Raw genomic sequence first — 26,629 nt, forward strand, 5'->3', positions numbered from 1 at the left:
ACCTTTACACATGACGTACTCAACCTTTACACATGACGTACCGGGTACCTTTACACATGACGTACCCAACCTTTACACATGACGTACCGGGTACCTTTACACATGACGTACAGAACCCAAAACATGACGTACCGAACCTTTACACACGACGTAACCAACCTTTACACATGACGTACCCCTTTACACATGACGTACCCAACCTTTACACATGACGTACCCAATCTTTACACATGACGTACCCCTTTACACATGACGTACCCAACCTTTACACATGACATACCCAACCTTTACACATGACGTACCCAACCTTTACACATGACGTACACAGCCTTTACACATGACGCACCTAGCCTCTACACATGACGTACACAACCTTTACCGGTAACATTTTCAGGTTTTACTTATTAAATTGCCACCTTTTCTCAACACACAAACTTTTATAGTATTGTTTAAAGAAATGATCATGTACCTGCAACGCTATGGAATCAATCTGTCGCACTAATAATAATAATAATAATAATAATAATAATAATAATAATAATAATAATAATAATAATATTAATAATAATAATAATAATAAAAATAAAAATAACAATAAAAATAACAATAATAATAATAATAATAATAATAATAATAATAATAATAATAATAATAATTAATAATAATAATAATAATAATAATAATAATAATAATAATAATAATAATAAAAATAATAATAATAATAATAATAATAATAATAATAATAATAATAATAATAATGAATAATAATAATAATAATAATAATAATAATAATAATAATAATAATAAATATAATATAGGAAACTGATGACAAATCCTCAAACCCACAAGTACTCATACACAAACATAAGGAAATCAAAATCTTTAAACCTTTTGTTTTATCGCGTTACTAATTATATTTAAAATTGTGTAATTCATTTACAATATTTGAGCATATATGAAAATACTTTGAAAGGTTTCATCTCCCACAATGTTAGTTTTAACCCTCCTTATGATTTGCTACACTTAATTTCATCCTACAAAACAGTTTTAAGAAGATGAGCGAGTCCTTTTAATGACACAAAGCAGTTTTGATACACAATAATGATAGAGAGACATAACGTCCAAGCTTTTTTATTAGATGGCCCGACGGTAGGTTAACCTCACCGATACAAAAGAAAAACCGAAGTCTGAAGGATCGCTAGTAGAAATACATGTCTTAATGTAAGTAGTCCAAATAATGAACAGACTCAATAGATATCTCTTGCGCTTTCGCAGAATGTCATCTATCAAATAACATGCCACATGAAACCGCTAGACCCAGACCTTTAATAATTTGTAACTAGCAGCATATAGTGGTCTTCTATCAAGATTGTGCAAATTTTGCCCCTGGGGTCTGAGGTGGTCCAACCCCTTTTGATCTACTTTCTGAATTTTTAACCTACATGAAAGAAATTTGGACCGTGTTAACAATTCTGAAAACGAATATCAATGTTGTGCTTGGATGACCTTGACTCTGACCTTTTGACCTATTTTCGTTTTTTTTGAAGCAAAAACAATGCAATTTGGACCATGTATAGAGTTGATAAACATAACTTGTTTTTTTGTATGTAAGCACTGTGCTGTTTGTGGAGTTTTGTGCTGTTCTTCCATGTCTCTTGTTTGTGATTTTTTGTTTTTGTTTTCTATGTCTTTGGCGTTTACCCACTGCCATTAAACCGTGTTTATGTTTAACTTGTTTCTACTGAGCTCGTTTCTGTAGTTTTTCATATTGAAGTATTGAAAACAAATATCAATATTGTCCTCAGATGACCTTTTGACCTACTTTCTTATTTTTGAAGCTACAGCAAAGGAAATGGGACCATGTTCAAAGTTTTGAAAACAAATATCAATGTTGAGCTTAGATGAATTGGTTTGTGTCCTTTTAACCATCTTTTTATTCTTAAAGCTACATCAATGGAATTTTGACCATGTGTACAGTTTTGAAAACAAATATCAATGTTATCCTCGGATAACCTTGACTGTGACCTGTTGACATACTTTCTGTTTTTTGAAGCTGCAGCAATGACATTTTGAACAGTATTGAAAACAGAGATAAATGCTGTGTTTGAATGACCTTAATGACATGGGGTTACAAAGGTCAAACATTTTTACTCAGGTGAGTGATGTTGGGCTATCATGGCCCTCTTGTTTGAAAATATTAGCACCTTATTAAAATGTTTACGTTTAATAGTTAACAACGATACTGTTTATCACGTATTTTCTTCATTCAACGCATGTTTTACATCGAAAGTTTTAATTTTAGTATATTACATGTACCCTAAAATAAGATCATCATTTTTCGAGATCAAGTTACTTCCAGGTTGTTTACCGTTAAACCAATGCACAGTTATACAGTTGAAAACACATATAAGGTCAATTATTGAAAACGTTGTTTATTTTTACAGCGTTGTTAACATTATCATTGTTAACTTATCAATCTTTACAGCTCTGGGTGTTTGACACACTTGTTATTTGAAGTGTTCTTAGCAATATATGAGGCAGTTTTTTAAATACATTAGCACATTATCAAAAAGTTCACGTTTAAAAGTTATCAATGATAATGTTAATCACGATGTTAACTATAACAAAGTTATAAACAATCGGCTCATAACTTCAACCGTGCTTCAACATCCCCATTAACGCAACATTGGCCAATACTAACACAAGATAAGACCAATAGGGAATACAATACAGTAAATAACCCAGCAGGATGACCCACTTAGTCTATTATATTTCCAGTGCAATACATTGGGATGACACACTTCCCACTCATTTTGGTAAGCACATAACGTTCTTTTATGGAGTAGTCTGGATTCCAGAAAGTTGTACGCGGTACGCAGAAACAAAAACGATATAATTTGGTACGCAAATAATCAAAGTTACGCCTTTTAAAGTTCTAACAGCTTTGGGCTGACAACTTACCATAGTGTTCTTCTTTACATCGTACATAAACCCTAGATGTTCGGTTAAACAACCATTACAAAGTTTATCTATTGCCACACGGTCCCGACTTCTTACATAAAATGTAGACATATCTATAAATCAAGTTCAGTTCTCATCGATTATTTATTTTACTTTATTCAATTATATACTTTGATTCACATAACATTTCGCCACCAATAACAAGAAATTAATATAAAACATAAAAGAAAATAAAGTTCTTAAACTGCTGTATATGTTTATCTGAACAATACTAAGTTTTGTTATTGTTTGTTTTTCTCTTAGTTTTACTAAAGCTACATTCTGACACGATGTGAAATGAAAGTGAAAAGCGTAACACGTTTAAGAGAGATATAAAAATAAAGTTATTTATATATATGCTCCTATATCATGACGTGATTTGTAAGATATACCAGTAAAATATTATATATATAATGTAATGTATAATATAATATATATCTTTATTGTATATATTACTGGTATATCTTACAAATCACTAGATTATTTGAAAATACTACTTTACAACGAGCAATTTGTTAAATGACATTTTGATTTGTTTTAAATTGTCGATCAAGCCTGCTTAAGGCAGTTTTTAAAGTCAGTAGCCGACAAGTAGGAGTCATTCTGTATTGGTATTTTACATTCAACGCCGAAAAAAACTTACAGCATTTTGAATCGTTGAATTATATGTAATAAAAGGCGCAGTGGATGAGATTGAGAATTGACTTTAGATTTAAGGGCCGGATTCTAACCAAAGACTACTACAATGATAATAAGTTTCAAAAGATGAATATTTGATATGTCTTATATTTCCATTTTAAAAATGTTAAATATGCGTACTAAAGCTGCAGAATGACTCCGTCAGATGCAGGTTCTATAGAAAGACTCGTTTATAAATGTATTGATATTGCTTCAACTGAAGCCATTTAGAGTCATTTTGATAGAAACTTTACACTTTTCATTTGGAAATGTCTGTGTCTGTGAACGAGTGAAAAACAATACTAAAAGCGACAAAGCATTAAATACATAAAATTCAAGTTAAATCACAATAAAGAGTTAAATTTATTTACTCAACAAACTAGCATCCATTTTACTAGTGTACAGTCCATTAGTACGCAGGTTGATATATTTTACATGTAGTTACTGTCAGCAAATTATACATTTCATCACTATATGGACAGTTTTGTGACAGTATTTAAGGGACGAATGTGTATATAGAATCTTGATAGTAGACGAACCCATATTTCAGCTGTATTCTGACTTTACGCTAATATAGGCCAGTATTAAGGTTTGACGGTATTCGTTAAACATCTTAAGACATATCTTAACTTAACTCGATATCCACATAGACGAAGGTATTTTCATTAAAGGCAATGTAATACATTATTATTTGAAAGGTTTAAACTTAACTTAAAAAAAGTATTCAAGTAAGGAAACGACTTAAACTGATTTATGAATAACGGCCCTTGTTCACTTTTTGTTCTAAATCAACTTTTGTTCAACGTTTTGACCAACTCAACTCGACTCCATTTTATTCAGTACATAACTGCATCCGGGCCTAAAAACATATTATTATACCTCACTCTGGTCTACAATGGTAAAATCCCATTTCCCCAAAAAGAGATATTTTGACTATCAGAAACATTGTCAATCTTTTTAACATGTGACCAAGCGAAATTTCACTGACAGGTCATGTGACCTCAATGATATTTTGAATGCCATATAGGGGAAAATAACTGCTTCAATATTTTAGCGAAATCATGAAGTGATTGCCTCCCTTATACACACACAGCAGTGACGTCACTAATCAATGTGTACACAAAAACATCAGACGACAGGAACTGTCATTTTTTTAAGGAATTCTAGCATAATAAGCGGTGGAAATTTGTTCTAGATATAATTATTTTATTATGTCATATTTTGTTTACCTTGTTAAACCTGTTTAATTAAATGAATCAAAACATTTTAAAACATTTAATGTATTTGATTTTGTTCGGTATAATAAAATACGCCTCGGGTGACATTCTGCTCTCGTGTTGACAATATCAATGTCACACATGCTGCCATATATGCGTTTTATATAATGCTATACGAATAAACAGAATTGATTTCAATACAGTGATGCCATTGCTTAATATGAACTTAACATACATTTAATCGACCCCTGTACCATAATTTTAGTACTAAATTCGTACAGAGCAAGAATCTATGTTAATATAACCGTTGAGCTAATAAGCTACTTAAGAGTAAACACATTTAACTTTACTACTCTGGAGTGTGGTAAAACGGTTCAAGTCAGCTATTGACTAATTCATTATTTTAGAGAAACTGGGATAAACTGAATATAACTTGCCTTAGTCAAGATATAACATGCATGCTAAATTGAATTGGATAAGTAAAGAAAAAACGCAAACAATTTTCAAAAAGAAATAAAATGGTGCATTTAAATAAAGTTATAGTATGGCTTTGACAAGTGTGTGACATGTGCATTTTCTTGACATAATCCGATATCAAACCCCAGCAGTAAATTGGTTGTAGATATTCCTAAGTAAGCAGGGGCGTAGCCAGGCCATAATTCGAGATACTCCCGCCTTTCTAGGGCATGCCCCCCCCCCCCCCGGAAATTTTTTAATTCACAGACCGTCTTAGACGGCATCTGAGGGCATTATGGCATCAAAATTGTAAGACTTATACCGTGCAATATATCTGGGGGGGGGGAGGTTAATGGAAACATGTAAGGAAAATGCAAAGTCACATATATTTACATTCGATACGTAACAAATACTAACTTCATTATACATTTTTGTAAAGTTGAAATAACATTCATATAATATCAAACATCTTTAGTTGCGGCGTCAGTTAGTTCATTAAGTGTTTATGTAACCACTTAACCAAAGTTTTCGTCTACAATATGGTTAAACTTTGAAAATAAGAGCAAGGCGACGATCTTTTTGACGGGCAAAAGCATCCACCACTTGCTCAACGTTAATGTTTCGCTCCTGGTAAATATTCAGTAGCCCAAGCCCGGATAACCTCTCTGTGGTCATGGTATTTCGGAAGTAGGTCTTGACCCGCTTCATCGTTGAAAACGACCTCTCTGCCGTAGCTGTGGATACAGGCATACACAACAAAATCATCATGCATATCCGGATATTAGGATAGGACGCCTCAGTTGCCACGCCCAAGCTTGATTCTAGGCATGGATATGGAGCAGGGGATGTTGTCGTCCATTTAGCCGTCCATCTGTTGCACTCCCGCACGAACGTCTCCTGGTCGCACCCTGGTAGGTCTGGCTGGTACACTGCGTATATCTCTGCAGCCCGAGCAGGTGTGAGCCCAGCAGCCTATAGTAAAACAATAATCATGGTTATAAAGTTTGCAATTGTTTTTACCGCGACTAGTTTGTATCATTACCAATATGATGAAGACATTTAACGATATAATATCTACACGCCAATATATTATTAATAATAAAGAAACATGTTTCGCTACTCGTGAAAATAATATTTCTCTGACCACTCGTGAATGATAACATGACCATACACTCAAGTCAACAAATATCCTCTATATCATTGTTGAAACATGTATTAATTCACTAGTCATATAAAATATAAATATAAAACAAAATTAAAGACAAACTTATTTGTACTTTTGTTGGCAATAGATACTGAGCAGTGAATCTTCCATGTGGATTTAACAGCCGATTCGTCAACTCCACAATGAGATGGTCTACGAATGGTAGATACATGTAGACTCTCCAGAATTGCGAAGGGGTTTGGGCCGGAGCGTTTGGTCTGTTGGCTTGCCGACCGTGGCAACGAGGAACGGTGGCCTCCAGGCTTTGTCATATAGGTGGTCCCACAGCATATCGTCATTTCGTTCATTCTGTAATGAGTTCCGGTTAAATGTATAAATATAAATATGACCAGAATACTGTTTTAATACCACACAGAAATGCGGTGGTTTGATATTCATATAAACGCATATTGTTTATAAGCATTAATCCAGCCATTACACAATCATACATAATACTAAGTCTTATATTAATGGCTAATTCATCATTTCATATAGTACATAATTATTTTTTTCGAGAGTTGCTATGCGTAAAACTTATTTGTTAATTCCAGTAAGTCGAATTATTATACTATATATATAGACATTACGAACATGTCTGGAACAAGACAACTTGAACGGCAATTGATCATACATACATACAATATTAATACTATATTATGTATATACATATTACATATAAATGAAATAACGAAAATACCTCCAGCATGGTGATAACAACTCGTGTTTCCTCGGCTGCCTCAAGCAAGTCGCAGTCTTTCTTCTGGAGGATCTTTGATATGTTAACAAGACCCGACAACGCATGCTCTACCGCGACCAATGTTATGACAAACTCAAAGTTCTGTATTGAGCGGCTACATCCCGCGGCTTTTGTGTCCCCATAGTCGCTCGCTAGCTCGTCCAATGACCCCACAACAACTCTGAAATATGAATAGTTTAATATAGAAATAAAGAATTGATAAAGTGGTTTTGAAACGTACTATTTCAGGCATTTACAGGCATTTTAATCGCAAAAATCAGAGAATATAAACTCAATTTAAAATGTTCTTATGTTTTTAATACAATCATGTAGAGTACAAATTGTATTTAATGTTTTATGCATGTTTATAAATATAGTATGAAATAAGTTAAAAACTGTTCTTTTCATCAGAGTATTCATTATATTTGCAAAGTATTGAATGTTTGACTATGAAAATACCTATATGAACACAGGAACGTGTGCAACGCCTCTGCCCTTGCGGCCCAGCGGGTCTCGCACAAAGATTGGAGCTTCGTGCGCCGGTCCATCTCTTCGCGTGCAGCAGCGTCATTCTCAAGGTTTTCCTGGAACCTTAGAACGCGCTTGGCGGAATAGTTAAACGCAAAAGCAATTTGCTGGACAGTCCCCATCATGTTCCGGGCGTACATTTCCTTCGAGGCATGGATAATTGACAAGTTAAGGCTATATGCCTTGCAATGGGTATACACTGCGCCAGGAATACGCTGCCGAATCCTAGCTTGTACACCCCTATGGATCCCTGACATGTTGGCTGCGCCGTCATATCCTTGGCCACGCATGTGATTGATGTGCACACCCGCACGCTCAAGGTTGGCTAAAAACGCATTTGCTAATGATTCGCCTGTGGTCGATTCACATTCTGCAAAGCCTAGAAACTCCTCACGTAGACCTGTTCCATCAAAATAACGGAGACACATGGCCATTTGCTCCATTGTACTGGCATCGGTGGCTTCATCTGCTATGGAGCCAAAACATTTTGCTTCGTTACACTTCGAGACAATACCGTCCGAAATCTGTTTACCGCAAAGCCCAATAAGTTCGTTTTGAATATCCGGACTCAGGTATATGGACCGAGGATCTCCATTTGTAAGATGATCTTTCAAGACTCTATCATGTTTAGCTTGAAAGCTCAATAAAGCTTTGAAGTTTCCCCCATCATCATCGTGCCCCCTGAGTGCAATGTTCTGCTTTGCACAGAAGATAATTGCTTCAGTGATGCTTATCATTATCTGTCTGTTCTTTTTAACTAGAGTGTTGTATTGTGATGACAGTTTTCGCATTATGTCTGGGTCCGTATTACAGAAGCATCTTATCTTTAACTTTATCCTTAGTTCATACAAAAAGTCCTTAAATGTACTAAAAAAATCTTATTTTTAAGAAATATTTTAAGTGATATTACAGAAACTTTTTATCTTAAAATATTCCTTAAATGGAGCGATTTCTTCCTTAAATTATAAGGAAGGTCCGAACCTTCCTTAGAAGTTGAGGAAATTACAAGACCGAGGAACGCTGATCCTGTTTTTGTCAAAAACTATCGTTTGCAGACAATAATACAATCGGCGGATTACCAAAGGTATGTATTCATATTTAGATACCGATAATACCGTATTAAAGGTTTCCATTATGACTTGGAACGCGAATTGCGTCAGCGGAAGTAAAGAAAGAAAACATCCCCTCACGATTATTCTTTAAAAGAGTGGTGCACTCTCTTGTTTAAAACAAAAGGATAATACTGTTTTTGCTGTCATTACATCGTTCTTTTATCGCACGAAATGTGAAGCTTCAAGTGGCAAAATATTTAATAGTCGTATAAATACTAGTTGATTAGTATAAATACGTATTCGGATGAGGCTCGGTTTCGGATTTAATTGTTTATGTAACAATGAGTGATTTAATTGTAAGCCACATGTTTGCATCTTTATGTATTGTCTGCCTTGTGATTGTAAATACTGGGCAGTTGCCTAATTCCGGATTTGCCTAAATATTCGGAAATCGTTTAAAAAGCGTTTCGGCGACAGTGATCAATGTAGAATGATCACAGTCTACGCATCTGACCTCCATAGCAACAGAAACAACACAAAAATGCAGCTATTCGAGTATAACCCCAAAATAAATACCTCTAAACTTTCGCTAACCTAAATGTCAATATTAAGTCACGTGGGGGATGACGTCACACAGCGCGAGCTTTTATATTGAGGTTCGACAGGGTTATCTTTAACCACTAGACCTACTTAACGATGTTTATGACTTTTCAATCACGAAATACAATGCCAATTACATATAAAGTAGATAAATTGACGATGTCATTGTTTTGTGTTGTGCAGCATTTGATATGAAAACGAAGCAAAAATGAAGCAGATTCGTACTCTAATTTTTTTGCAAATTCGGACAAATTAGTAGTTCGGATACGCCGAAAATACACATACAAATACTTTAGAGAAGTATAAAATGTATATACATGTTAAACATTTAATACATGATGTTCATTAAAGTAGCATTTAAATATTTGTATATAGACTTGATAATGTTTACTTTGCTCTTTGAAAAAATCCGAGTATTTAGGCACTGAATGCACGTTTTTGGACGTCGTTTATGCCCCTATTTCGTACTTAATATTATATGATAATTTATTGTTTTTTTCTTTAATTCTTTTTCCATTTTGGTTGATATAGGACCCAACATTTTTCTATAAAAATTTCATGCACTTATGTTCAGCAATTATGACAATATTTTAAGAAAATTTCAAAATTGATCCGGAATTAGGCAACTGCCCAGTAGGCAGCTTTGATAAAGGTGTGTAGTATTGGCATTTAACATCGCAAATTTTGGTTTGTATTATTTTTAATTATGTTTCTGCTTTTTCACAGGCTTGTAGGGCTGACAAGTCCAGCATCTCTTTCTGCAAGACACTTTCAGTGACCGGTGGGGGGCTGACAAGTCTAGCGGCTAGTTCTAGCCCGCTGGACACTTTCAGTGATCGGTGGGGGCTGACAAGTCTTGCAGTAGTTGTGGTTGGACACTTTCAGCGACTGGTGGGGGCTGACAAGTCTAGCGGCTAGTGCAGCTAGACACTTACAGCGACTGGTGGGGGCTGACAAGTCTAGCGGCTGGTTATAGCCTGCTGGACACCTTCAGCGACCGGTTTGGGCTGACAAGTCTAGTGGCTAGTGCGGCTAGACACTTTCAGCGACTGGTGGGGGCTGACAAGTCTAGCGGCTAGTTCTAGTCTGCTGGGCATTTTCAGCGACCGGTTTTGGCTGACAAGTCTAGCGACTAGTTCGGCGAGACACTTTCAGCAGCTAGTTCCATCCTTCCAGTATGGCAGATAGGGGCAATATCCTAAATGAACTTACCAACCAGCAACTTGTTGATAGGTATCGCTTCAACAGGGCAGGCCTCAATTACCTTGAAACTGTGTTTGGACCAGCACTGGAGCCAGCTACAATGAGACATAAGAGTTTGTCGGCTATGGACAAACTCCTTATTACTCTAAGGTACTTAGCAACAGGGGGAATTCAGCTAAACGATGCTGACATGCACAATGTCTCACAGCCAGCAGTATCAAAAATATTGACTGAAGTGACAAATCATCTGTCATCTGCTGATGTTTTGGGAAGGATTGTGCGTTTCCCACTAACAGTGAGGGAGCGTGATGCACAGGTTCAACAGTTTTATGGACTGGCACAGTTTCCAAAGGTGGTGGGTGTCATAGATGGTACCCACATACGTATTCAGGCCCCTTCGGAGGATGAGCCGTCTTTTGTCAATAGGAAGGGTTTCCATTCAATTAACGTACAAGTTGTGTTTGATGGTTTTGACAGAATAACAAATGTGGTTGCCCGATGGCCAGGGTCTGCACATGACAGCAGAATTCTTCAGCAGAGTGGCCTTAGGAACCTATTTGATGAAGGTCACGTACCTAATGGTCAATACCATCTTCTTGGGGACAGCGGATATGCTGGGCGAAGGTGGCTACTTACCCCATACCTCAATCCCCAGCCTGGTAGCCAAACAGCATACAACAGGTAAATGTAATTATTCTGCATGACATTGATATAGTAAACAAAGTGAACAATTATTGAAACATTTGTCAACACTGAAAGAAAATTGTAAAATTTAATCATGTAATAAGGTGATCTGTAACACTAGAAGCTTTCACGAGACATAACTAAACCTATTTCTTCGTCAAAGTAATTAAAAACAACAATGCCCTCTTCATTATTTTCTTTCTGAACTCCTTTGAATACACTGATGCATACATGTTCTCACGGTGCATTTGCTTTGATATGGCAGTGGTAAGAAAATAATCTTATTTACACTCGTCAATGTATATGTAATGATATATATATATATTTTTTTTTTTCAGATCCCATAAAATTACTAGAGCCAAGGTGGAGAGAGGCATAGGCCAACTTAAAAGACGATTCGGTGTTCTCCATGGTGAAGTTAGGGTGCAGCCAGAAAAAGCTTGCAGGTATTAGTAATATGCAAAACAAAAATTGCATAAAAAATATACTTTTAAGTTTCATGCACTTTTTCAAACAAAAACAAAACTGATGTATGGGCATGTGGCCATTGTCAGAAGAGTAGTTCCTAATGAAACAATGAACATGTTTGGCCCAGGAACTTGATGGACATGTTGATCATGGGTAGGTGACCCTATTGATTTGGAGGTTTATATCAAACGTTTTATGGTGACATTGAGCTGAAAATTTTAGCTATTGTGTCCTAGACAAAATACATAGGCCAAAACTTTAGGCCAAAACTTTAAGGAAAGTTTTTAGTTAAAAAACAAGCAAGTATTTGTGTAAGCTTAATTAAAGGAGCATTACTGGTACAAACATAAGCATGACACAGAAAATTTACTGAACACATACTGATTTATTCAACTCATTCCTGCATTTGTTATGTCCAGCAAAGTTACAGCATAACATGTCAAACATACAACTCATGAGCTCACTGTTCCAGTTATATATATATATATGCAAACATATGTTAAATTAGAAAATGAAAACAACCTTTCACCGGGTGCATTAACCCTCTTAATATGATTAAAGATTCAGTTAAAAATGATTTCTTTTTACATACAAACACCCAGTACTGACATGTATTTACTATTTAACACTCAAATCCTAATACATTGAAATAACCAAAAAGCACTTAATACTGTGTTTAGACAATGTATGGAGCCTTTTTGTTTAATGTTGTTGAAAGAACCCTTTCAAATTTACAAAATTAAATTGACAATATTTGTAAATTCAATCCATTTAAAAAACACATTTATGGTATTATTATTATTTTTGGTCAGTGTGGTTTGTTGATTTCGATGTTTACTTACATACTGGATTAACAGACATTTTCTGAAACAATATCTGAATATACAACTGATTTTTTCATATTAGGTTTTTAATACATTTAATTTTATTAGATTCAATACATAATATGAAACAGCTTTGTTTCAAATTATTTTATTTTTTTGCTCTTTTGGTTGCAATTTACTGCCTTCTAAAGGCTGTTTACCCTCGTGTAATTCTCCCCCCTCCCCCCCCCCACCAAAATCATATATTTTTTCCAAGTTAATTAATGAAGGCTACTTTAATAAATAAAAAAAAATGAATTTTTTGAAAATGAACAAAATCTCTACAAGACTTACTCTTTCACATGATAATGTATTCATAAAAAGGTAAAAACATGTATATTTGCCATGACTTAAGCCAATGTGACCTGTTTATTTTTCCCAAAGTGAACTTTTTTTTCCAAATTGCGAGGCACAGGCTGTAAAAATAATCTCCCAAAAAATCACTGAAAATCTATACTATTAAAGTGTATCAATTCATTAATTCAAAAACATTAAAGAAAACAAGTTATTTGCTCCTCAACATGGTATGCAGTAAAGAGATTACTTCGCCAACACCTACTTTTAAGCAGTACATGTAAGTTTTTTTTATTATATCCTCTATAATGATATATAGAGATTAACCGATGAATTGAAAAGGATATTTCAATAGGTGAAATAACATTTTGATACCATTCTTTAATTTTTTAAATTTAACAAGCTCCTACTGAAAGGAAATGCATATACAAAATGAACGTGCAAAGTGCTGGTACACACTTTTTATGATGTCAATTCTGAAATGACATTACATTTGCCTAAATTTTGGCCGGTTGCCTGAAAAACTTCCAATAAATTTTAATTATTTTATCTCATATATTTATGCATATAATAAAAGAAGTGTTGAATTCAGTTTAAGATAGCAAAATATTTCACATTGTAAACCCAGAAGCCAATATTTCACAGATGAGCTACACCAATTGTGAAATAGAGATTTTGGTGGTCACTCCGTGAAATATATTATGATCTTATACCTGAACATTAAAAGTACAAATGAATCCGAGGCTATAATCATTCTTCGCCAAGCTGTTTTTTGAGCACCCTGATCTGGAGCCGTAGCTTCTCTTCCCGCAAACCTTGCATCACAGTATGGCAGGAACAGGTGCAGATCACTGAGTCACTGCTGCAAACAATAAGTCAGTTTTAATTACAAGTATAAAAAGAAACTTGAGCTATCACTAAAGGTGATTTGAACACCCCAAACAAAGTTACCACAGAAACAGGATTGCCATATAAGTATAAGCATTTTGTATAAAGTTTCATTCAATAACATATTATAAGTTAACTTGGTACTGATAAATACAGTACAAGAATTGATTGTGAGACTTTCTTCTACTTTGTACATACATATACAGTTCATTTATTAACAGTGACAACTTTTATCCTTTGTTTTAGATTGTGCCATGGCCTGAAATCATTGGATGATGTGCTGATGAAAAGTTTACAACTTCATTTTATGAATAGACATTATTCACACAGTTTGCAGTAAACAAATTGGCATGAATGTGTTACTTACATGTTGTATGTCTCACTGGTCACATTAAGGTCTGTCACCATCTGAACTGGGCTGAAAGAAAAAAAAGCTTGAGAAAAATGACTTATAATATATTGATGTATGAAGAACATAACAGCTGCAAGTTTTAACCACTACTGAAGTATAATTGTACTTCATTGTATAATATAAGTTGCAGAGATTATAAGGTGACCCATTATGGGATATACAGGGGAAAGGAAACCATATCTGGTGAGAGCAAACCCTGAAATGGTACTACATGTATATATATTTGCTGACCCAATATTGAAAAATATGACCAGCCCTGGACCAATATATATACACACACAAGTGAATTTCAGCATTAACATGCACTCTCAAAAATTGACCGTTTTGGCAACTCCTTATAATAATAATAAATGATACAGTCCTGAAAAGTTACCTGTAATTTGTAACCAAGTCTTCACTGGCACTAAGACTTGCATTGGAACTGGCACTTATTCCCCATGTTGATGCAATGTAATGGTTTTAGGAGATATAAATACTTGGTACAAATGATAAAATACAGATATCATTTACAATTAAAGTAGTTGGAAAAAACAACACACAATAAAATTATTACATTTTGAATTTTGAATTTGCATTCTCAGCTTTTCACATAACCCTGTTGTTGTTGTTCTTGTGGCCTATTCCTTTGTTCACTTGAACTAGATACAAATTTTCTATTTATTATATATAGTGATAACTTTCATCACAATCTAAACAGAAATGTATCAGTATGAGATAACTGATAATCTGTGTAACCAGTTTACATATTAACTTAACTGTCAGACAGTATATTTGCAAATTGATATTGTTTCTTAATCCTAACATTTATGTTAAAAGTTGCTTTTATTATAGCCATACTTTTACCTGTTAAGATCACTCCCATTAGTTGTGGAAATGCCTGTTGACACACTGAAAAAATATGAACAGTTTTCTGGTTTATGATTGCAATGAAATTAAAATGTTCAGTTTGTGATACATAAAACATTTATGAAAACAGTTTAATCAATCAAGATGCATTCACTACCTGAACAATTTGTTAAAAATATGTAACTTCATTCTTTTTATAAAAGTTCTTTGTATGTACAGTGTTAATACTTATTAATGCACCCACTCCTGGAAGAAAGGAGTGCTTATTTATGTTTCATCTATGAGCATGTGCTGCAGGTGAACAATTAAAAAATGATAACCCCATTAGTTATTACATGTCATTAGCTTTATTTATTTAATCTTTACAATTTTATAAGCAATAACAAACACTTGAATGAATGCATTTTTTTTTTATTTATCGCAGTGTTGTCTTTCTATATATGAATGATACTATGAAAATATTAGTCTGATGCACTAAGGAAACATGGATAAGAAGAGTGGTTCTAAAGTTAAGGTGTTTGAAACTCACTTAAAATGTAAGAGGCTAGAAATCAACATGGTGAAAAATCTCATATCTGATCGCAAAAGAAACCAACCCTGCTTTTACATTAGAAATGGGTAGAGAGAAATCCCAGTATTTAGCTGTTTAATGGTAACAAAAGCAGTATCTGTTACACTCAATATGGTCGGGGGGTAACTATTACAGCTATACATGCAACGATTAATGAGTTTACTTGTTGGAGGGCAGCTGTAGAAATCCCGAGTCCATTGGCATTCCGGCCTGGCCGGAGATTCCAATTAGGCCGCAGGCTTTTTTCCCAACTACAGATATTACAGCATCTGTCAATAGACCAATGGTCCCAGCATTAGGTCCACCACCTGGAATAAGTGCAGTGTAAATGATTATCATTGTGGAACATAATCGAAAAAATGGATAAACAATAGTAATTCCTTGTATTAAGATTTTTTGATACATGATCAACTGTTGCAATATTAAAATGATAAATTTACAAACACATGACATATGCTTTTCCTTACTAGTGTCATAAATGTATTTATAAACAAATCGAACACAAAGGTTCTTATGAAGAGTACCGAGTTAAATTTGAAAGAAATAAGCATAAAACACGGTATTTCTTCTTTATGAGACTATAGTAGACCATAGTAAATCTTTAAGCGTTCACCAATCATTAATATTGTTTTGCGCTTTCAGCTATTAAATATACGGTTAAAATCTTGTTAGGCCTTAAAAAGAAATATGTCTGTTTCGGGTAACCCGACCTTACCTATAAAAATGTGCTGACCCTAACTATTTTTTTTCCGTTTCTGAGCAAAAAAAGTATTCGTTAGCGAAAAGAGAGTTACGAAGGGCGGATAAATGCAGATTTTAATCAGAATTATTGTTTATATGATGAAACAAAGTCAGGCAATGACAGTAATGTAGGAAAGACTGTCATGTGCAAGAAAACACTCTGAACTTACGACAGATTTTGAAGAAAATAAAAATCCCTAGCTACGACAGATTTTGAAGAAAATAAAAATCCCTACCTACCCTACCTAGAAATTTTGGGAAGGTTACCCTAAACAAACATTTTTTTTTTGGCCTTATCAGTATTTAATTTTTTCTATAAATTCATTATTTAGTAAGTAGTATAAGTTTATTATTTTTGCGCTTTCTGCTATTAAATACACGGTTACTATCTTGTTACCAGTATTTATTAATTTCCATAAAACAGTGGGAAACAGTGACACCATTCTGTGTATATCATAAACTTGTCAGACACTTTTAAATGTCCCCACAGTAGGACTGCAGGAAAAACCTTGACACTACCTAGTACAGAAAAGATGCTACACTAAATATTAAAAGTTGTAAGTTTCTGGTTCTCAAGCTCTTCAAATTTGTCTTAATTATTACATATAGCTCGATATTTTTAGAATCATTCAATTTTTAAATTATTATCAAAGTGAAGAGTTTGATAAAGATTTAATTTAATACTTTCAATCAATAGCCTTTTTGATACTATAAAATCTATTACTTTAATTATTTTTCGCCCAGAAACCATTCTCTTATATTATAACAAATTATTCAATAAGGGTATGATTAAGTAAAATCTCCTATAATAAAGAGTACCATATATACAGGGTTCGAATTTAACTTTGAGGAGCACTCGCAAAATTTTGCGAGTGCTTTTTGAAGCAACTCGCAAAATGAAAAATCAACTTAGCAAAGCAATTATTTAAACATAAAATGATATGATGATGTAATAAGAAATGCTAACAGCAATACAAGATTTTATTTACATTTAGAAATGGGATCAAAGATGAGACTTGACATTCTAAATGAATGAGAATGCTAAGAAAATATACAGAAATATGGAAGATAGTTTTGTTTCTTAATGACACAAATTCAAAGTAACGTTCCTTTCTTGATTGGGTGGGACTAATTTAGCTCCGCCTATATATTGTTTTGTCATCAGATTAGGTATAACAAACAATCTGATTGGATCAAAATCCTGACCAATATAATAAACTCTGAATGGAGGCATCCAATCAAAATCTAGTAATATTTCCATTTGTTTCCAATTGATTGCACCATCAGACAGTGATTTACACAATCAGTGATTTATGGCCTTTTAACTTGTAATGGTCTAGTTGCAAGTGCATATATGACTTAAGTTAAATCATGTTTTAAGAGCTAATTAGAATTTAAAAGTCTAAGCTATGTGACAGAAAATTAATACCAAAATCTTTTTTTGATTGTAGTAACTGATTCTTTTGCATTTAATGCATTTGATGAGGTCAGACATTTTAAGATATATAATATTTAGTGGATATGTGTTGATCAAGCATTTAATAACATGCCACAAAGCAGAATATTTATTAGGTCATTTTTTTTTACTTCAGACCATGAGGCAAGTTTGGAGAGTTGCACAGAATGCTTAACGAACTAAAGTGTTGGGAATCAGTTCCTGTTTGCAGTACATGTGTATACCACGTGATAAATTGCGTCATAAGGCAATATTTTTATTTGAAAAAAGACTTTAAACAAAGATAACTTTACTATTTCTTCATCATTTTAAATGAAACAAAGCGCAGTCTACGCCACCTATGGAGCCTTGCTTTCGGCCATTTACCAGAGTTTGATTGCGAGTTTAATTTCTTTAAACACTTCGACAAACCTTTTCACAATACGGCCGTCTGACAGAGCACTGTCAAAACATGATTTTGAAAACGGGTTTGTCGAAGTGTTTGATGAAACTAATGACTTTATCGAATGTCGGTAATAAAACAAATGCGGGGCTCTTTAAGCGGCATAGACTGTCCTTTGTTTCATTTAAAATGGTGGTGTGAAAGAAAAGGTATCTTTAATTTAAGTGTTCATTTTAAGCAAAATGTTGCCTTCCGACGTAGCATATATGACGTAATTTGTCACGTGGTATACACACACTGGTTTGACTATTGGTAATCGGTTCCACTCACGTTGCTGTTTATTAATAGAAGAAATGTTTTTTGACAATACCTGGTACCGTACTTGTAATTTTATTCTTGTACAAAAACTCATCATCCTTTACTCTACTTATGTTAGGTAAAGGATTGAAAATATCTAGTTAGTGTATTTTATGGAATTATTTTTATCACCTGTACAATACAATTTGGGAAAAAAAGTTGACATTGGGAAAAATACAAAATCAGGCTTAAATATCTAATTAAGATTTTAATGGCAAAATATATCATCGAAATTAGAGTTCGAGATGAACAAGCCTGAATTATTACTCTATTGCTTGGCATATTTTTTTTAACAAGCCCTGCTATATTAAATTCAGAATTAGAACAAGCCCGGATGACATAATTTTCACCAGTGCAGGGTTGTGGGCTTGTGCTAATTCGATATACTACATGTTTTAAAGATTTTTATGCATATATTATTTTGTTAATTTATAGTAAGTGTTGTCAAGATTTTTTATTCATTAATGTTATGAAATCTCCACTTATCAAATTTGGAAAACATAAAATATGGTGAAAAATGGACAAGTTTTCACTAGGGAAGAAGGCAGTAAATTTCACCAAAAAAACCCACTATTAATGTTGTTGTTGCTTGAGCCATATTGTTAATGATTACAACTGAACAAAATTGAAAGAAGAAAAACTGATTTCAGGAACATACCAGTTATTTTTTCATTATAATTGATCATCAGAACATCACTAATTAGTATAGTCTATCTATATCATTATTAAAAAAAGAACATGAAAATTATATTGATATATGTATATGAAACAAATTACTTGAAACTTAATGAAATCTCAAAACACTGAAGTAGAAGCAATAGTGTTGTGCCGATGATCAGTTATAATCGACAATTGATCGGAAAGGCCTTCATCGGCGACAATCGATAGTGAAATTTGAACAATCAATTATAGAAACAAGAGACATTAACCACTACCGACTACCAGTTAAAAGATTGTCTGGAAAATATATTTTGTTTCTGGTCAATACATGTTAAGGTTGAAATGTTCATGTGGTACTATGTTGTGTTATCTAGTCATATTATCATGTCAGTAGCTCACTACAGTACCTTATTACAAATTTTCTTTGTAATTTAACTGCAAAAGGATTGGTTCTCAACATCACACTTTTGTGGTTTTAAAATGTTATTGTTTACTTCTTATATCATGTAAGAATTTAGTTTTCTCAGTTTTCTGAAAGAAAATGTTCTTGTAAAACATACAGAATATTCAACTGCTTGTTTTACTTGTTACTGACTGATTATCAAAATGAAATTGATATTTTTCTTTGTGTTTACTTTACACAAGTCATGTATTCAATACCGTACACAAAATTTAGAGCCTGCAGTCTCATGATCTGTAATAGTAACTTGTAAACACTAAAGTATAGTTGCGTTCTGAATAAATAATGTAATATATACAAATAAATGTACAAATAATATTGTAAGGGAACATTTTTTCTTAAACTGGTTCATGTAGTTTATCTATATGCCTTATATATGATGACCAGAGATAGTTAAATAATGATTAAAGCAATTAATAATCGATCATTGATTGTTTTCATAAACCGATTATCTATAGTAATATTTCAGTCCGATTCCCAACACTAATAAGCAATAAAAACAGTCAATTGTATATATAATATATATCAACATCTACAGATACTTAGCCATAAGTTTTCAATTTTGGATAAAATTAACAAAATTAGAATTGCATACCTTCCTGTGCACATCTGTTTAATAAAATGAATAAATTTCCTTTATCATTAAGTAAAAGTTTTTAAAATAACAATTGAAGGATTAAAATTTTGAGCTAATAATTGCATTACCATAGATCTACTCAAATTTTGACACTTTTTAAAGAATAACCAATAATAATTTCCAAATCTTCAAATGTAAAAGATCTACAGCATTCTTCCAAAATGGAAATATTTCATACTTGACTGAGTTCTTATTGAAAAATTGTCCTGAGGTAAAATGGTATTATTAAAACATGTGCTAACAATATTCCCAAATAATTTGGTACAGTATGACAAACAAATAAGCTCATGATTGTGACGAATCACTGTTTCTATGTCTGCATAAGCTCACGATTGTGACGAATCACTGTTTCTATGTCTGCATAAGCTCACGATTGTGACGAATCACTGTTTCTATGTCTGCAATCATTTTTTTGAAAAAAAGGTAAAAAAGTGTTATTGTTTATCCTTCAAACTAAATTCAATTGACGCCAAGTCTATTGCTAACTATTGCACCAGTCAATTGTAACCATGGCCTCCCCAGGTCCGGGGAATAGTGGGGATTTTCGGTCCAGCCAACCCCGGCTTTATAAAGCTACAATAATTAGCGATCAGGGATACTTTTTTTTTTATTATTTTGACATTTGTTATTAAAGTAAACCTGGGAGGAAAAGTGCGCCCGGTGTGGGGCTCAAACCCACGACCGCCGGAACACTAGCACGGCGCTCTAACCAACTGGGCTACCCAGGCGGCCGGTTCTAACCGACACTAATTACATTATGTATCCCTGTCTCGAGTCAGCCATAGTCTAAAAATCTTCAAAAAACTCGTTGAAGGCCATTTAGGTGGACTAACCCCCACTTAGGGTATTAGCCGCGTAATACACACTTTTTTAAAAGCTTTAACCGACAACATAGTTATAATCACGGTACACTATGGGACTTTTATCCAAATTTTGAAGATTTTTTACCGTGAATTAAAAAAGTTATTTATGTTTCATTACACCCACCCCCAAACTCCAAGGGCTACAAAGAGCGACAAGTAAATATTTTGTCTATATTTTTTTTTTTTTCGCATTATCAGAGATTATGAAATAAACACAACAGTTTCTGGTAAAATAAACTTCAGTTAACAGAAAACTAAAGTTCAAACGAACACATTATTGATACACATGGAAAAAAATCATTTTGATTGATCTTATGATTCTTCGGAAAAGAGCAGTTTTTCGATGTTTGAAAATATATAGCAGTTTTATAAAAAATCATAAAAAATAGTTAACTATAAGGCAAGCTGCTGAAATCATTTTAGATATTATCTATGATGTCTATTGAACAATTTAAAAGACAATTTATGATAGTTTACCGTCCAGTTTTGAAGACAATATACATAATGTCATGTTACCATACATTTTTATAGCTAATAAAATGCTTAAAAATCAACCTTTTTCTTGTAAAAAATTATAAAGCTTAATTGGACTTATTCATAAAATGTACTCTTTCAAATAAATGAATTTTACTTATGATACTAACTCAGAATACAGAGTTTAAAACAAATGAGTGAACTTTTAAACTAAAATATGTGAAGAAACAAGAACACTAAGTGGGCTCGCCCCTCCAAAAATATCAGAGTGAAAGTTCTCAACTAATGTTGTTTTTTTAATATTATAACATGTAAACAATCTCTGTGGGTAATTTGATGTATATCTGTTTTATTTTGTCATTGGTATTCCAACAATTAGTTTTTTTTCACAATAATTCTTCACTCTTCAACATTTGAAGTTTGGTCTGTTCCCATGCTTTGTACTTGAAGTGTGTGCACAGATGATAACTACTCAATGCTGAGTCAATGCTGATTTGGTTTTCATGCACTTTCAGGTACTTGACCCATCAAGAATGTTTAGTGCTGTAAAGGAAAAAAGTTGTACTTTAAAGCCTTTCTAACTAATTAGTATAGATAATTATACTGCCATACATATACAAAATAAAATATTAACAGTTTAATATTTCTCGACATTATTTTGAAAAAACAACAACAAGCTGATACATACATGTATATATATAAAGAAAATTATTAAATTTATCAATAAAATTCATCATCATCATCATCATCATCATCATCATCATCATCATCATCATCATCATCATCATCATCAACATCATCATCATCATCATCATCATAATCATCACCACCACCACCACCACCACTTGACCACCATCACCACCACCACCACCACCACCACCACCACCACCACTTGATTATTGAATACAGTAGGTTTATAAAAACAAAAACCAAATCAAATATGTTTTATATGAAATACTCACATCATCTCGATCAGATGCGACTGCCTTGTGGATGGACATGGCTGTCAAATCCGCTTTCAAGGATCCAACATAGTATTTAATGCAGGCTGGAATTCTTCATAACCCAGTGTTGTTGACTAAGTAATATTCAGTCATTTTCCTGCCTAGAAGAAATTAGACTTCGGATTATCAACCAGCAGAAACTACCACCGTAAAATACAAATGCAAAAGTATTATACATTCTGCACTAATATCTGTTTTAGCCAAGAGTAAGGGTTGGTAGGCACAAATGTGTAGTTGTTGTGCATATGGTTGATAATGATTCACAACAGTATGGGGTTTTAACGAGACCTACACCAAGCCAATGAATTTCAATAGTGTCCTAGCAGATGCGGCTTCAAGCCCCAAACCACATACAACTTTTTTTCACAGGTTAATTTTGAAAATATGCATTTTGTAAACAAATAACGGGTATGTACATGTATTGTGGTATGTTAGAAATAGGTCACGTACCGAACCACATTATTATTATTTTTTTTTAAGTCTAAAGTTTTTCTAAGATAAAACAATCAATTTAAAGATTACATACTCATATTAATCTTAAACATAAGTTATGTACATAAGTACATATAAAAATATGTAACATGTACATAAGTACATGTAAAATATGAACATGCTGTCTAAACATTTAGCTAATAAAAATGATTTAAGAATTCCAAAGATAAATTAAAAAAAACAAACGTTTTTGAACACATCAACGTACAAAACTGCTCAAGGATACTTACATTCAGAGCCCTTTGATACGAATATCCCAGTTCCATGCCGTGTTGACAGTTCGTTTTATCGAGAGAAAATCTTCTCTTACGCGTATATTTCACTTATAATCCATGTTTAACTGTAATGACTCAAATTGTTAGATGTATCGTAATCAACTGTCAGCGTGTACTTTTAGTGTTTATTCATTTTAAACGTATATTCATGAGAAAAACATCACAATGTTTCCAAATCCTACGATGTAGAAATTCCATTATTAACCTATGAATAGCCGGGAAATACCTTCTGTTTCTAAAAATAGCAACATCCGGTACAGGCCGAATACGCCCGATGTTCGTCGCGATCTGTTACGGCGAGTGGCGATATATGTCGATGTTACCCGATGTTTCTAGTCATTCTAAAATGCCGTCCAGGCTTTTTTTTAATGATGGTTAGCCTGGACGTCATTCATAATAAAATTTGTAAACATGTTCAAAATGCTGATCAGAATTTGGTCGCAAATTTATTGAAATTATTCCAATTTAGTCTATTAAAACAAAAAAAGAACATTTTACCTGTTAAAACTAATCCTTTTTACATCAATTGCACTATATATTATAAAATAATCACGTTCCGAATTGTTAAAACAACATACATTTTCAAACACCATCAAAATTCACCAAACACCATTGATTTTGTTAACGAATGTAGCCGAGAATATCCAAATGCATTTTCTTTTCTCTGCTTAAGGTTACACATGACTATTAGTTACTTTAGTACAGCTTAGTACGAGCTGTAGTTTCATTGGCAGTAGTTTTATTAAGGCAACATATTGTAAACCTGTAAATTATTTAAAATAAATTAAGAATGAAGTGTTTACAAACATTTATTACTTTTGTTAGCATTTAGTTTTTGCAAAATGAATCAAATAGCAATATCATTAAGTTTGTGGAATGTTATCATGCAAAGTATGGGAAGAATTTTCATTTGCATGCATGGCATTTTTTTCAGTTCGTATCATTATTTTCTATTCTTGTAATTTACCCCTCATTTGCGCTCACTTGGATGTCTTTGATCTTTTGTATGCTTAATATTCCTTTGTTTGGTTTCTTTAAAGCATCCAGATTCTGACACACAACAAAAAAACTTTTTAAGTATTACTTGTCACAAACTTGTGGTAAGAGCAACCTCAGGTACCAACTGGTGATTGTACGAGCTCTCTCCTCCCTACCTTTTTCCTACCAGTAGGCGAGTAAGTTTTCTGGTGTTCCCGAGTGAACGACCATTTGTATGTATGTTGACAAAAATTAACCTGCCATGACGGTTTGAAATTCTGCAATTATTTGGAGGTTTTTGATTGCCATCTTTTGACATAAAAACATTTCTACATTTCTTTCCCCTTTCCCACACGCACCTAGCCTCCCGTCTAAAAACGACCATACATTATAAATACTATATGTGTGCTTTTACTATGTATGACAGAAATTAGAATACTGGGTAAAATTACCGGTTTGCCTTTATAAGCTTTGTTAAATTTTATAGCGTCTCTTTGAACCGCTGGCGCGTTCATGTCACAAACTGGGCATATGACCTTCTATAAGATGACATTTTAGATGTAAAGTCGGCGAAGATTGCACAAGTGTCCCATAACAACCCGAGGCATATTCTATAAGAGCATGAAGGCCAATTCTCACACAGAGTCCCGGCTTTGTCATATTTTAACCCCTTAAACACATAAGCGTTACTTCTGTTTACCAATATAGTTCTTTAAAAAAACACACAACAAGTCTAACTCTAGTTGTTTTCCTATAAGCTTTAAGCTTGACGATAAAACACACTCTAGTCGGAAAAAAAGCAAACAACAATGTTCTGTAATTATGTTTTTTCTATCAATTCCTTTAAAAATAGTAATTTCCTGAAGATTCCCTTTAGTTGAGTTTGGTATAGGTTTTCTGATGTGAGGAATAAGGTATTTGTTAATATAAATATCATCATGAAACATCTGTTCTAGCGAAACTATATATATACACATAATAAATTGATAAGTCAGCAAAATCTCTGATAATTGTAAACTTGGATTGTCGTGTTGAAGTCAAATTTTGATTAATAGGTTACACAATAAAACATTTTGATTCACTTAGTGTAACAATGCCGTTGATATACATGTTTTTTTTAATATTTAGTCTTATTTTAAATACATGTGTATAATAGTATGCATTGTCCACATTGCCCATAGAATAGTTTGTAAATACATCTTGAATCCTGAATGTGACGATAAATGTTTTTCAAATTCATTAAGTACAAAAGTGTGGTAACTGATAATGATAGTGTTAGGGGAAGGTAATCCATACTAAAAATACTACTTCAGATTGAAACCTTAAAGTATAGTTGTGTGAAACCTTTTTTCTTTTTGGCAGTAAGATCCTGTCAACTGAACTCAGGTATTTAAATTACTTTTTTTGAAGAAATAGCTTGTGAATTTGCAAAATGGATATGGTTATTGATAAGAATTAATGTATTTATTGGCAGTCTTAAGCAACAGAATACAAATGAAGACCATTTCATTTCATAGACAGTTTTTACATGTTTACGAATTTTATTATGAATGACGTCCAGGCTAACCATCATTAAAAAAAAAGCCTGGACGGCATTTTAGAATGACTACCGATGTTTCCCGAGTTGTATTACATGGCTAATACCTTAAATTCCTTCCCTGCAGGGATGCACTGATGGTAAAATGTCCTCGCACCAAAGGGAACCTAGGTTACGCCCATTCCCGGGGAAATTTTGCGGGGAAAAAGCAAACAAAGCTTTGCGGAGTAATGTCACTATGTGTGTGTGTGGGGGGGGGGGGGGGCGCATACCTGTGCGTGATCAAAAATAACAAACAATTCTTATCATTTAAACCATCATGAAAACAAACGGCATTTAGACTTACCATACAGTTGTCTTCAATAAGTCCATAGCCCAAAATTTTATGATTGTCCATTTCAATCCATTTTTTACACGAATGTTCGTCTGAGGTCACCGGAGTAAGTCCTACTTGATTTGATGCTAAACCGGTTTAAGAAAATGTTCGTCTCCTACGCAGTAACCTCCCCTATTGTACAGTAGCAAATATAAAATCCATAACAAAATCTTCGCCTAACTCTCATAAATGTGATTTAAAAATATGTTAATATTTAATCAACGTGTTTAACGATCT

The 26,629-nt window shown here is 33.4% G+C and overlaps 1 protein-coding gene across 1 annotated transcript; it reads left to right on the plus strand.

Annotated features, from left to right (window-relative positions):
- The first annotated feature begins 10,648 nt into the window (after positions 1-10,648).
- On the plus strand, positions 10,649-11,811 carry LOC128219501 (putative nuclease HARBI1). The gene is made up of 2 exons (XM_052927309.1): positions 10,649-11,355; positions 11,697-11,811. The coding sequence occupies exons 1-2, from the start codon at positions 10,649-10,651 to the stop codon at positions 11,809-11,811; spliced, it is 822 nt and encodes a 273-aa protein (XP_052783269.1).
- Positions 11,812-26,629: the final 14,818 nt, after the last annotated feature.

Source organism: Mya arenaria, chromosome 15 (genome assembly GCF_026914265.1).
Source record: "Mya arenaria isolate MELC-2E11 chromosome 15, ASM2691426v1".
NCBI classification, from domain to species: Eukaryota; Metazoa; Mollusca; class Bivalvia; order Myida; family Myidae; genus Mya; species Mya arenaria.

What these genes read in the sequence shown, in the direction of transcription:
- LOC128219501 (XM_052927309.1), top strand. Translation starts at nt 10,649, where the DNA reads ATGGCAGATAGGGGCAATATCCTAAATGAACTTACCAACCAGCAACTT. An exon ending in AGCCAAACAGCATACAACAG is followed by an intron (nt 11,356 to 11,696) that starts GTAAATGTAATT and finishes TTTTTTTTTCAG; the next exon opens with ATCCCATAAAATTACTAGAG.